General features: G+C 33.9%; 2 protein-coding genes across 3 annotated transcripts in view; both read right to left on the reverse strand.

Annotated features, from left to right (window-relative positions):
• mRpS18C (mitochondrial ribosomal protein S18C) overlaps nucleotides 1-14715 on the reverse strand; it is a 50444-nt gene that overhangs the window by 24647 nt on the left and 11082 nt on the right. The gene's annotated exons all lie outside the window — the stretch shown is intronic.
• On the reverse strand, nucleotides 979-2671 carry LOC108757413 (uncharacterized). 2 transcript variants are annotated; one of them, XM_018501821.1, is made up of 3 exons: nucleotides 2311-2671; nucleotides 1178-2229; nucleotides 979-1066 (listed from the first exon to the last, which is right to left on the reverse strand). In XM_018501821.1, the coding sequence occupies exons 1-2, from the start codon at nucleotides 2554-2556 to the stop codon at nucleotides 1771-1773; spliced, it is 705 nt and encodes a 234-aa protein (XP_018357323.1). In that variant the 5' UTR covers nucleotides 2557-2671; the 3' UTR covers nucleotides 979-1066; nucleotides 1178-1770. The 2 variants fall into 2 exon arrangements, with proteins under 2 accessions (XP_018357323.1, XP_018357324.1); XM_018501822.1 differs by having other exon boundaries at nucleotides 984-1066; nucleotides 1161-2229.

A 14715-nucleotide genomic window follows, 5' to 3' on the forward strand; every position in this document is an offset into this window, starting at 1 on the left:
GATTCAAAGCATCGAACATGTCATTTATCCACTCACAGAAAAAAGCAGTCGGTTCGCAGTCTTGAAATTCTTCCGGCCAATATTTTATATAATATCGTAGCCCTGTCGCTACAGATTTGCTGAAAATCTGAAAAAAAATAAATTAAATTGTATATAAATTTAAATTTTTAGAAATACATGTATCAATTGATATGTTTAAGAGAACTGAGCAAATTCAAAGAAAACTCAGAGTTATAAAAGAAATCATACCTGAACAGCTAATCTCACTCTCATTTTTGCCGCACTATTCAAATTGAGATGATTTGTACTGATCTTAGGGCAAACCCGATATTCGGCTTGTAAATTCTTCTCTTTACCATGCAATATATTGAAATATTCCCAAGAAATAAGTGGTTGGGCAGGATCCATCTACCAAAAAATAAATTTTAAATTAGAATGACGGTAAAGCAGAAAAACGAATAACTTATTTTACTTTATATCATTTACTCCTACCTGCAACGTCGAATTATTGTACAAACGATTCCGAATAGTTTTTATTAAATGAGGTGTATCAGAAAAAACGTAGACTTTTCGGTTTGTTTCTGTAGGATGTTCGAAATAATTTTTTACTTCGCCCATTTTTCCTGTAACGCCCATCTCTGTCCAAAATTTTCTATTCGTTGCACTGCCATCACATATTACTCCATGTATAAGAGCTCCAGCTTTCTCCAGTAATGCAATTGCTTTCACAATTATAAGAGACAAATTTGTTCCTGTCACAGGTCCTTTCGAAGCAAAAACTGCTATAGGCTACGTATACTTTGCATTAATTGCTTGAAACATTAGTACTAATCCATGATTAGCCTTTTTTGTGATATCAGTTGATTGAATTCTATCATCGCCAAAATCAATAAGACCTTTATATGTCAAATTTTTTGAGTCGACAAAAATGCTTTCTCGAGTAGAGATTTCATCAAATAGTATAATTCCATGACGTTCCAAAATATCTTTCTGCTGAAATGTTGTTTTTAACAATTCAAAAAATGATGGATCAAATCCACAGGTCGTATCAACAATAGAAAGATACCTATACAAATAAATATTGAAAAGTTGTAAAGCGAATATGTATGTATATACATTATGTGTATTTTAATAATAATAAAATTTAATAATAATAGAACCTTCGAATAGAACGCACACATGGTAAAGGCAAGATTTCATTGTCTCGTAAAAAGTTGTATGACATCGGCGACCGCATATGCATCAACATGCAAAGAAGCAGCCACTCTTCCGAATATCTTTTCCCATGTTTATTTTTCGAATTTGCTGCTGATATGATTTCTTTTATTGCAATTCGTTGATTTTTTGGTACATTTCTGTTTGTCAACATTTCATCAACTGATTCATTATTTATTTCAGCCATTTTTCTCTGAACTTTTTCGAGATTAGCTTTAATTTTTGCAATATTCACTTGGGCTCGTTTTTTAGCTTTAAGAGCCGCATGACATTTATTTCTTAATTTTAGAAGCTTTTCATTATTTCTTGGAGTTAATGTCAATCGAATTCTTTTATTTTGTTGTTTTTCCAAACGAAGTTTTTTTCTTTTTAATGTTTGACAGAGCCTTTTGCAATGTGTGCATTGGTTTTCGTTATCAAGAAGTACAATACATTGTTTATGTCGTAGAATGTTAAAATGATCTATATAACTGATACTTGAATTATGTGTACATACATTATTTGTAGATGCTCCACAACAAATATTTTTTAAATTCAAAGCAATTAATGCAGCCTCTATGTCTTCAATGCTACTAATTGCATCACTGGAAATACCAAACTGGTAACATCAAAGGGTTTGCACATCACATTGATTTTGAGGCACAAGTTTTCTTGCACAATAAGTTCTTTAATATTAACAGTAACAAAACTGTTTCCAATTTTTCGACACATTACATTTGTAAATGACTCCATTGTAATTGCCTCGCAGGTTACAGTACGCCTGATCCAGTTTATTGGTATTTGCAATGTAGCACAAGTAATCAAATTGATAAAAGAAAATTTTGATGGCTCATCCGATCTTGCTTCTTGTAAATTATTTCGTGTACAATGTAGTGCATCAAATTTATAAACTGTTTCTTGAAAAGGTGTGTCTTGCAGCAACGAGTTATCCAATGATACAGATGTAGAAATTTCCATCCATGGAAACTGCGAAGGTATGACCCCTTTTCGCAACCTTGGTTGTCTATAATGCGACTAAAAAACAAAGATTATATAAGCTGCATTAGCTGCATTGTTCAAGTAAATAAATAACAAAATATTTATTTTATTACTTACAACGCCGAGTACTTGTCCATCAGGACTTGTAAGTTCTCGTTTCCACAATATATCTTCAGGCAAGAAATGTTTTTCACAAAGAAACTGTCCTGCTCGGATCACAAAGTCTTTTCTTCGTATAGCATTTTGCCATAAAGTTATCATATTTTCATCTTTAGGCACAGTAAAAAAATGAACTTTTTCCGGATTAGATTTATATCCAGAAGTACAACCCGGTGCTATGCAATGCGGCATAATTCCACACATGTACACATTAATGCGATTTAATGTTCGATAACATTTGATCACATTTAATCACGATCACGTACGACAAGAATGGGAAAACGGACAAAAATAACCTCACTTCACTAATAGAAGTGGACCAAGTTACTATCAGCGCCCCCAGCGAATTTCGGACAATAGCGGGGTCACATTAAACTATAGAAAACCTCTTGAGTGCCATAGACCTGGTCTTGATCAAGTAATGCCTCTAATTCTGTATCTTCGAAAATCTTCTCTCTTCCACCGCTATGCCGGTCTTCGACGTCAAAATCACCGTTCTTGAAGCGTTGAAACCACTCACACGTTCTTTCACTAATAGCGGCCTCACCATAAGTATTTGAGAGCATTCGATGAGCCTCAGCCGCAGATTTCTTCATATTGAAGCAGAAAATTAAAATCTCCCGCAAATGACGAGAATTTGGCTCGTAAACTGACATTTTCAATCGAGAATAACTTTATGATGCAGACACAAATCGACTAATGTTTCTATGGGGTTATGTTGACAGATGCCCAAGTTTATTGTATGACGTCTATGATCTATTTATTTCGATCACCACTTACCGCTAAAGCCATCTATAGGAAAACGGCGGAAGCAAAGTTGTACACCTAATAATTTTCCAATTTGAACACCTATGTCCATTATTATAATAACTTGTTTTATAGCTTTATACAATAAGGTCGTATATCGTTTCATCCGGACAATCAACTCAAATGGACGTGATAACACTTGTGTAAAGATGATGATTTGCACCTGGATTGCAGCGTAATGTAAGTTTCATCTACTCAGTTCTGTTAATCGTTGAAAATGACTTCAAAGTAAGTCGAAACGCGTACGACTGTTAAAATATCAAAGTGTAATCATTATTGCGCACTAAGTACCGCGATGACTTCTATTTCCCCGTACATTCTTCTTTAATTTGTCTTACTTATAAGTTGTTTTTGATGTAAGAAATAAAAAACCTAGCCTCAATTTCAAAAAATAAAAAAATTTTTTTTATATGGAAATATTTGGGGTGATCCTGATTGATCACGGCTCGATTGGACACCACCAATCACAGCGACCAGTGCTTAGGAGCTTTGTAGTCTCAAGTGAGTGGCTCGTGTCCAATTGAGCCGTATCCAACTGGGTGCCACCCATAATATTTTGGCTCGCCAATTCACTATGTAAAATAAGTTCTACTATATAATACGAAAATTCTCTGCTTTAAAATAAATTTCCTGTTTTAAAAACATTATTTTCTTCTATAATTTCTGCTTTAAAATAAATTTTCTGCTTTAAAAACGACTTTCTATGCGAAGCGACTCTCACTCCACCTTCCCCTCTGTCAAGGGACGTTGGATTTTCCACGCGAAACTAGTTTCACCCCATCTCCCTCCCTGCCAAGTGGTGTCCAACTTTCAATGTGAAGCGAGTTTCACCCCACCTCCTCCTTGCCAAGGAGCATTGGAATTTTCATGCAAAACGAGTTCTACCCCCTCCCCCCCTCTCCCCATTGCCAAGAAGTGTACGACTTTCCATGCTAAGCGATATCTACCTATTCAGGTAAATCTGAATAGGTAGATCTACCTGAATAGGTAGATCTACCTGAATAGGTAGATCTACCTGAATAGGTAGATATCGCTTAGCATGGAAAGTCGTACACTTCTTGGCAATGGGGAGAAGGGGGGAGGGGGTAGAACTCGTTTTGCATGAAAATTCCAATGCCCAATTATGAAAAGTCATAAAATTAAATTTCTTTTTTATTTCCCGAAGTTGATACTATGTGTTTTTTATTTCTCACATTAAGTAAAATGTATGTGCAAAATTTCAAGTTAATCTCGAGCAAGGGAACTGTATCCAACATTTCTTTCGGAAATGCTTAGTTTTCGAGATATTTTACAAGTTAAAAAAATACCACATTTTCAGATGCTCACATAATTGCACTTATTTAACATTCGGCCTTTGCAATATTCTTGTTTGTAAAGCATCATACTTACATAAAAACGTCCTAAAATGGGGTTTTTTATATACATATATAACAACGTTAGAATCTTTATATCAAAACTCAATAATTTCCTTTTTCTGATACAGAAAGTAATTTTTATAATTTTTCCAAATTTTTTTTCCAACATCTACATAGCAGAATAATTTAGTAGAGACCTTAAAGAACATGTGTGAATTTTAATAGAATTTTTTAAGCACTTCGAGAGTTGTTACGTGCCACGTAACTATTGTCGAGCCACGTTTTTAACATAAAGTTTTCTGCATATATTTTCCTAAATATTCCTGACTACCTTATTTCCGGCTGTTCATCTTATTTGCTTCACCTATCGTTTTTTTTCCTCTGACCCTTTTTTTATGTCTTCCTTAAGTGCTCTTTTGAAATTAAGTCTACAAGTATTTTATGACTCATGTCTGAACGGATTCTTGAGTCATTGACACATTCCTTAGCCCTTTCCTTTACCCCTTTCACGTATATTTTTGGTATTCGAAAATCTTACGTTATTGGTTAGAATTGATAGAGAGCTCCACCTCTTTAGTCGAAGTAAAGATCCTTCTAGCTCCGATCAGTTAGTCTAAGTTCATAAGCCGTACTTACAACACCGTCTTTTGCTCGCTAGTCTGTAAGTTTGTATTATCGTTAAATAAAGTTTGATCAAGTTGTCTGACAGTTATCGAACCATTTATTTCGTATTGCGACGCTTCGGCGCGTAACAATTGGTGGCAGCGGTACCTAACTGTCGAGAAGATCACGACTTGAAACAATCTTGCTTTGGAAAATTTTCAAGTAAAGATCAATTAACGAAAAGACATATTGTCGGAAGAAGTTTGAATCGAGAAAACCTCACAATTCAGTAAGGAGGTAAAAGACTGAAGGCTGACGGCAATTTTCTTTTACTGGCAGATGCAGCAGATACGTTACCGTTCCTGCAGATCGAATATTATATGATAAAACTCTGGTGGAGTACTGCAAAAGCTTGTGCTGATCTCCATCTGAAGAAAAAGTGTTAAGGACCAATCGCAGACGTTAACGGGACGAAAACAGCGAGAAAGCGGCATAAGCATCTCCGACAAAACGTGACAGTTTCTTCTGGACGGAACCGACGGCAACGACAAGACTCCGTAGATGGCCAACGCGTAAAAAGGTTATCGAATTTTAAATATCTCATTCATCACATCCTGGACATCTTAGTCATTGGACTTCTGACATCTCAGTCATCGAACCAACGGCAGACATCTTCGATCAACCATGCTGTATATTGTACTACTACTGTAAGTCTTTATGAGCTATCGTAATCCTAGCGTACATTATAAGTCGGATACTTCGGACGAAAGTAATTCGGTAGATAGCTTCGAATCTAATTACACACTTTCGTCGTTAATCATGAACGATCAAACGTCATCACAATTAGGATCTCACATCGAAAATATTCACATAAATGGAGACCAACAAAGTCGAAGATCCTCGACTTCGACAGCTAATAGTTATTTTTCCGCTCGCCATAGTTTAAATCTCTTGCCTACTTTTAATGGTAAAAATATTCCAGTCCATCAATTCACATCCGATTGTAAAGGAGTTTTAGAATTAATAGAGCCGGAAGAAAGATTATTTTTCTTTAGAGCAATCCTTCAAACTAAATTGACGGGTGATGCCGCATTAATTAGATCCGTGTACACAATAACGAATCTTGAGGAATTATGTGAGGCACTTATAAAAGAATTCGGTAACTATAAAACGTTTGAACAGTGGGAATTAGAATTGAGTAACCTTAGGCAAAACAGAGATGAATCTATTGAAAAATATATTACTAGAGTTAGAAAATTAAATTCCAACATGATTATAGCGATCTCCAATTACCCTGATCAGGCAGCAAGGACAAGAATAAGAGTTTTTGCAACCAATAAATTAATAGATCATTTCATAAGCGGACTCCATAGAAATGTTAGTCAACATCTCCGAGTGCACAAGTTTAATACTTTAGAAGATGCAATAGAGGGAACTGTAAGATTTATTAAAAAATCACAATATCACGCGGAAAGATTTAAAGAAAATAGATTTAATCAATCAGGTTACATAACGTGTAATTATTGCAAAAAGATAGGTCATTCTGAAAACGAATGTAGGAAAAAGACCTTTCATACACGAAATAGAAATGGAAATCATAATGTTCAATATAATAATAATGATAAACGTGATTCTGTGCAAAATTTCGGTAGCAATTCTGGTTCAAACAATAGTACTCAACCTAATAAATATCAGACGCATAATAGACAAAATTATAATAATCATTATAATCCAAATAATTCATCAAATTATTATCGTTAAAACAATACTCAGTTTAATCAAAATTTAAACTACCAAGGCCAAGCGAAAAGCGCGCAACGCCAAGGCCAGACCTCGAGTCGCGCAAATCCAGTTCATCTAGTAGAACCGGAGTTCGAACTTACACAATCGGAGCAAACTCCCGAAATGTTATCTGTATTCCCTACAACGAACTCAGAAACCCAACGGATAGATTCTTGTTAGACACGGGAGCCGACATAAATATAATAAAAGCAAATACTTTACATCGTGACACATTAGTATACCAGGATAATAAAATTGAAATACAGGGTATTACGGAAGAAAAACAGCAAACTCTCGGAACCGTATATTTAAATTCTGAAAACGGTATTCATGAATTTCATGTAGTATCGAGTAAATTTCCGTTAAAAGAACAAGGTATCATAGGATCAACCTTTTTACGTCTTGAAAATGCGAAGATAGATTTTGAAAAACAAATAGTTACAATTCGAAACAATGAAGTATATTCATTAGAATATAGCAACTTAATAACAGTACCAGCTAGGAGCATGTTCTCATGTGTAATTAAAACTAATCAAAATAATATTGATACTGGATTAATAAATCGACAAGAAATAACGCAAGGTGTTTTTCTTATAGATAGCACTGTAAAAGTAAACAACAGTAACGCATGCACGTATTTAATTAATACGACAGAGGAAGATTTAAAAATTGAGATGCCTATAATTAATGTAGAGCCAGTGTTAATTAACACGAGCCCGAGGGACAGCCCTACATGCGTAATAAATTCGGTGATCTCGAATAATTTAACGGATAGATTAAAAGTATTAAAGGAAAATTTACGTTTAGATCATTTAAATAAGGAAGAAAAACTTTCTATATTACCAATAATTGAAAATTATAATGATATATTTCATTTGTCGGAAGATAAATTAAAAGGAACAAATAGAATTAGACATTCTATTCCTACTACGGATAATATTCCTATAGTTGTCAAACAATATAGATATCCTCCTATTCATAAGGAAGAAATTAAACAACAAATTAATAAATTACTTGGACAGGATATTATACAACCTTCTCTTTCACCATTCAATTCTCCATTATGGATAGTACCAAAGAAACCCGATGTTAATGGTAATAAAAAATGGAGGTTGGTAATAGATTTTCGTAAACTAAACGATAAAACAATCGGTGACGCATATCCTTTACCTAATATAGTAGATATTTTGGACCAATTAGGAAAATCTAGATATTTTTCATACTTTGATTTAGCTTCGGGTTTTCATCAAATTCCGATGAATCTCCAAGATTCAATGAAAACAGCTTTTAGTACACCTAATAGTCATTACGAATATAAAAAAACGCCATTCGGTTTAAAGAATGCACCTGCAACTTTTCAACGCTTAATGGACAACGTTTTAATGGGTTTACAAGGAAATGTTTGTTTCGTTTATTTAGATGATATTGTCATTTACGCGGAATCATTGGAAGAACATAAACAAAAACTTAATCAACTTTTCCAACGACTCAGAGAAGCCGGTCTTAGCTTACAACCAGATAAATATGAGTTTTTCAAAAAAGAGCTCCTTTATCTAGGTCATATAATTTCAGACAAAGGAGTCAAACCTAATCCGGAAAAAGTGCAGGCAGTAAGAAAATATCCGGTCCCAAAGAATCATAAAGAACTTATGTTAGGCAATTCTTGGGTCTTGTAGGTTATTATCGACGTTTTATTAAAGACTTTAGCTTAATTACTCAACCATTTACATCACTCTCTCTTTTTAGAACAAATATACCATCTAAATGGGAAATGCGAGAACAAATATATTTCGAAAAAATTAAACAATTGTTGTCAAGCGAACCTATTTTGCAATATCCAGATTTTAACAAAGAATTTATTTTGACTACCGATAGTGATGAAGGAATTGGCGCGGTTTTATCACAGGGAAAAATAGGAAATGACCTTCCCGTCGCTTATGCTTCTCGCACTCTTAACAAAGCAGAGCATAATTATGATACTACGGAGAAAGAACTCTTAGCTATTGTTTGGGCAACAAAACATTTTCGACCATACTTATACGGTAAAAGATTTAAAATAGTTACTGATCACAAACCATTAATCTGGCTTTTTAACGTTAAAGATCCATCATCTCGGTTAATGCGTTGGCGATTAAAATTAGAGGAGTATGATTATGAAATTTTGTATAAAGAAGGAAAACAAAATACTAATACGGATGCTCTTTCTAGAGTACCACAAATATCAGTTTTACAAGAAAAAGCCTCAACTAGCAATGATGAAATTCTTAGTTATAGTTTATTTTTGCAACACGCATTGAATGATTCATTATGGAAGACACAAAATATAACTTCACAAATTTCGGAAAAAATTAAAGGACTACTGGTAACAGAAACAAGTTCGTCTCCAAAAATTAAAATTACTTTATCAAAAGATAGTGGGAATAAAGTAAAGAATTTGACACTTACACCAGAAAATATTAATGTAATAAAGAAAAAGCATTCAACCGAAATAAGCCTTATTACGGAAAATAAACAGGAACCCATAAATTTAGAAACAATATTTAATTGTCTAATCAAATTAAAAGAATATGTTATTTCACATAATCAAAAAATAATATCAATAGCGCCTATAGGAAATATTACTAATAAATCGAAAATAACTCAAATGATTAAATATATTTTTAAAGATACACCAATACAAGTATTTTTACTTGAGTCTATCCCAACTAAGATTACTGACCCGAATATAAAACAAGATATTCTTAAAGAATTACATTGTTCAAAAATTGGCGGTCATAAAGGTATTACTAAAACTTTAAAACGTATTTAGCAATATTATTCATGGGATGGCATGAAACAAGATGTTAAAAATTTTGTCAAATCTTGTCATGATTGTCAAAAACGAAAGTTAGTTCGCGAAAAGACAAAAGCTCCGATGATAATTACGGACACGCCAAACGAAGCATTTCAAAAGGTTGCAATAGATATTGTTGGACCATTGCCGGAAACAAGGAACGGAAATAAGTATATATTAACAACGCAAGACCAGCTGACGAAGTTTTGCACAGCATATCCATTATTAGATACTAATAGCACTACAATAGCTGATATAATTATTAATAAATTCATTTATACTTTTGGTGCACCTGCGGAATTGCTCTCTGATCAAGGTAGTAATATATGTGGAGAAATGATGAAAGAAGTTGCTAGAATTTTTAAAATAAAACAAGTTAAAATTAGCGTTTACCATCCACAATCAAATGAATCCTTGGAGCTCTCATCATGTTCTATCTAAGTACTTAAAGCCTTTTGTTAACTCTCACAACATGATAATTGGGACTCATTCCTGGACGCCGCTATGTTTTCATACAATACGTCTTATCATGAGGGAACGAAAATATCTCCCTATGAATTAATATTTGGTCGTAGACCACGGCTACCCTCAACACTTTCCGAACCACGTCAGGGTACGACACATAGAGAATTTCTCGCGGACTTAATCGATAGACTGTCCTATTTTAAAAAGTATGCAAAAGAAAATCTTCGTAAAGCTAAGGAATCTTCAAAACAGTACTACGATAAACGTATAAAATCTTTGATATTAGATCCGGGAGATTTTGTTTACGTTTTGCATGAAACGATTAGAAAGGGTAGTAAGAAATTAACTGATCAATATGACGGACCTTTTGAAGTAATTCGCCAAATAAGCGATGTTAATTATGAAATCAAAAGGGGTAAGCGTATTCAAATTTTACATATTAATAAACTAAAGCGTGCATATTTTCCTTTACAGGATAATACGGGTGGATAATATCGAAGCAGTAGAAACATTTATTAAGGACGTTCTCCGACTGCAGTTGTGCTCAACCTAAAGTTTACTCGCGTCCACGCAATCGCCCCTACACACAGAAAATATTAGTTGAGTATCACCGTGTGCGCAGAAGTGTAAAAATGATCCTACTGCGTCACTCCGTGCGATGCGGCAACGCTGCCTTTTCGCTCTGTGCTTTGTGTTGTGTTAGTAAGGTTATGGACAGTGTCTGCCCTGCTTCGGGTATTGCATCTTATTAATTTTTTGCTGAAATTACGTGATCGCTACCCTGAGAAAGTACGAGGTTATTTGTGTTGTCACGCGTCACGTGTTGAGCGTATACGACGCGACGTTGCCAAGTCGTCAATACCTCTCGCCTTCGCTACTGCCGCCGGTCGAAAAAATAGCCGAACTACTTACTTTGTTAAATGATTTCTTAAATATAAATACCGGAAGGCATATTCAGGAAAATTTCATATTATTCCTTGTAATATCAAGTTTTATGTCTCTTTGTTTCCAAAAATTCTAAAGAAAACTTTGTTTACAGTGAATAAAAAACCACTTTCGAATAAGCTTTAGATAGGGATTCTATGTTAAACGTTTCAACTTTGAAGTGGAATATCTCGATTTTTAATCCCGCAACGAGTACTGAGCTTCAAAGTATATATGTTCAGAACACTAAAACAAGCTTATTCTGTAAGTTTCAGAAAAATCTAAAGAAAATGGATTTTTCGGAGAACGTCCTTAATCAACCACTTGAGCGTTTGGCTGGAGTATATTTTGAAAATTTAGCGGACTTACACATTTTTAGGGACCACTGGAAATTTATAAATTACGTTAATCTTAAGTCGCTAGAGGAAAAGGAGAAAATATTAAAATTTTATTTAGATAAAATCGAGATTTTATGTTATAGCAAGTATAAGAATAATATACTGTGTTCAGGATTGCAGGAATTGGAACGCTTAAAGCGAAGACTGGAAAGTTCGAAAACTAATAGAGAAATAATCAATGATTTAACAGGCAGATCCAATGATATTAAAGAATTAGATAACCAAAGATCCAAGCGAGGCGTCTTTGATTTTGTTGGTCAAATAGCGAAAATCCTCTTTGGTACACTAGACACATCCGATGCCAATTATTTTAACGAACAAATAGATCTTGTGTACGATAATTCAAAGCAATTGACAAATTTATATAAAAAACAAATAAATATTATTCAGGCAGCAATAGGTAATTTTTCGAACGCTTTTGAAACAAATAATAATAAGTTTTAAGAAATAGATTTTAATTTAAGGCAACTCCGTAGTCTTATGTTAGAAGATGGAGAAAGGTTAACTGAAGTACAATTAAATAGTTTGACAAATTCTTACCTGATAGAATGCTCAGAAATGATGCTTGAATATGCAATAGAATTAGAAACTCTAACGGATGCTATTTTATTGGCACGCCGAGGGTTACTCCATCCTAAAATACTTACACCTAATGAATTGTTCTATAATTTGAAAGAAACTCGTTGCAATAGACAATACATAAGCAACTGCCTGTACCTCTGGAGTCTGATCAATTCACTAACCTAATCGACGTTAGCGATATAAATATATTTTACAAGAATCATCGTTTAATCTATGTTATTGAAATTCCTTTAATTGAACAAAATAACTTTATATTATATCATGTAATTCCGTTACCAATCAAGTAGAGCGAGAGGGGCATTTATGCATTTATAAACCCTACTTATACCTACTTAGGTCTTAGATCTGACAAACAACTATATACTCACTTAACAGAGTACGATATAGCTCAGTGCAAGAAAATAATGTAATGATTTGTAGGCAAACGGACTTGCTATATCAAGTTTCTGCGATTTATAATTGTGAATCAGAATTATTAAAGTCAGCAAGGTTAGAGAATATACTAAAAGAATGTGATGTTCGAATCATGCGAATTCACACCGTCTGGTACCAACTAAAAACAACAAATTCTTGGTTATATACAGCTCCTCGTAATGAGACTCTTCATATTTTATGCAAAGATAATAAACCACGACGAACGCTATTGTATTCAACTGGACTTATTAGACTTTCTGCGGATTGTGGTGCTATTTCTGATAATGCATTGTTACGTAATTAAACTATAAGCGTTATTAATACTGTCGAAAAAGATTATATTCCCGACGTTAAGCTTTAATACTAGTAAATTATGCGAGGATCTTAAAGAACGAAATGTAAATATCTCAGATATTCACTTATTAAATATTGGCAAGACACCTAACCTAGATATTCATGTACTAAGAACAGCGAGCACTGCTTTTGACGAAATTTATAAAGAAGCAGAAGAGTTAAGTAAACATCATCGTACTCAGACTTTATATCAGAACATTATGGGTTGGTTTTATAATATAATATATACTATTGCTGGCTTAGTTACTCTATACATAGCTGCGAAATGTTCATTTTTAGATAAATGTATTAGTATTTTTAAATTTTGTTGTGTACCAAAGGAGGAATGCGTTCAATATTTTTATAAATGTTTTAATAATAATAATAGAACTCGTAATTCACGACCGTTAAATGAACCACGACAAGTAGTTACTTTCACCGCGGTACCTAGGGAAAATATCGAATTTTCACAAAATTATCAAACACAACAACCTGAAAGAAATAACCGATCTCGTTCACGTAATAGCCGACTTTCCGACTTAGCCTAGCATTGTTAAATACGTGGAGAGTAACTCAACACATGATTGTAGTGTGGAGTTCTATACATTTATTATTAAGGTTACTATTAACGGTATTATTAGCATAGTTAAGATTATAGATTTAAGTCTCTAACTTTATTCAACTATAATATTATCTCAATGTATTGTAATCCAAAAACATTGTACTCAATGCTTCATTAGATTAAGCTTTCCTATTGTCATAAACTAAGTTTCTTAGATTATAAGAACTTAAATTTTGCCAGACTTAGAAGGATGTTCAATTTAAGGGGGAAGGTGTTACGTGCCACGTAACTATTGTCGAGCCACGTTTTTAATATAAAGTTTTCTACATATATTTTCCTAAATATTCCTGACTACCTTATTTCCGGCTGTTCATCTTATTTGCTTCACCTATCGTTTTTTTTCTTCTGACCCTTTTTTTTACGTCTTCCTTAAGTGCTCTTTTGAAATTAAATCTACAAGTATTTTATGACTCATGTCTGAACGGATTCTTGAGTCATTGACACATTCCTTAGCCCTTTCCTTTACCCCTTTCACGTATATTTTTGGTATTCGAAAATCTTACGTTATTGGTTAGAATTGATAGAGAGCTCCACCTCTTTAGTCGAAGTAAAGATCCTTCTAGCTCCGATCAGTTAGTCTAAGTTCATAAGCCGTATTTACAACACCGTCTTTTGCTCGCTAGTCTGTAAGTTTGTATTATCGTTAAATAAAGTCTGATCAAGTTGTCTGACAGTTGTCGAACCATTTATTTCGTATTGCGACGCTTCGGCGCGTAACAGAGTCTCAAAATTAGGTCGGACACAAATGACCCATATGTGTTGTTTAAAGGTACTGAAAATAAGTGTGCTGTTTAAGAGTTAATAACAACGTATACGTTTCGACTAGCCCCCTGACACTCCCATTCATTTCTTGAGTTTGGCGTAACCACGCTATGTCGCCGGAAACACCAGATTGCGATAACAACTTTTTATTACGACTCATGCGCATTCTGTTTATGCCATTTTCTTCGATTAGGTTATGTCGGTGGTGTCGGACGTGCCCGATATCGGTTTTGTTATCCCGTTTGGTGTTTATTCGCGATCTTCGATCTCTGAAAGTCCGCGATCCTGTGTGTTTGCGAATCTAGTCGTTACCATTGTTACAAGTGTTAAACATATTGTGGTCGTTACCGTTGTTAAACATATCGTGATCGTTACTAAATATAAATTAATTTCTTATATAATTACTTACATTTCATAAATATAAAGTTTAAATTATATATCTATGTATATACATATATATATATACATATATATATATATATA

This window comes from Trachymyrmex cornetzi, unplaced genomic scaffold (assembly GCF_001594075.2).
Source record: "Trachymyrmex cornetzi isolate Tcor2-1 unplaced genomic scaffold, Tcor1.1 scaffold1406, whole genome shotgun sequence".
NCBI lineage: Eukaryota > Metazoa > Arthropoda > Insecta > Hymenoptera > Formicidae > Trachymyrmex > Trachymyrmex cornetzi.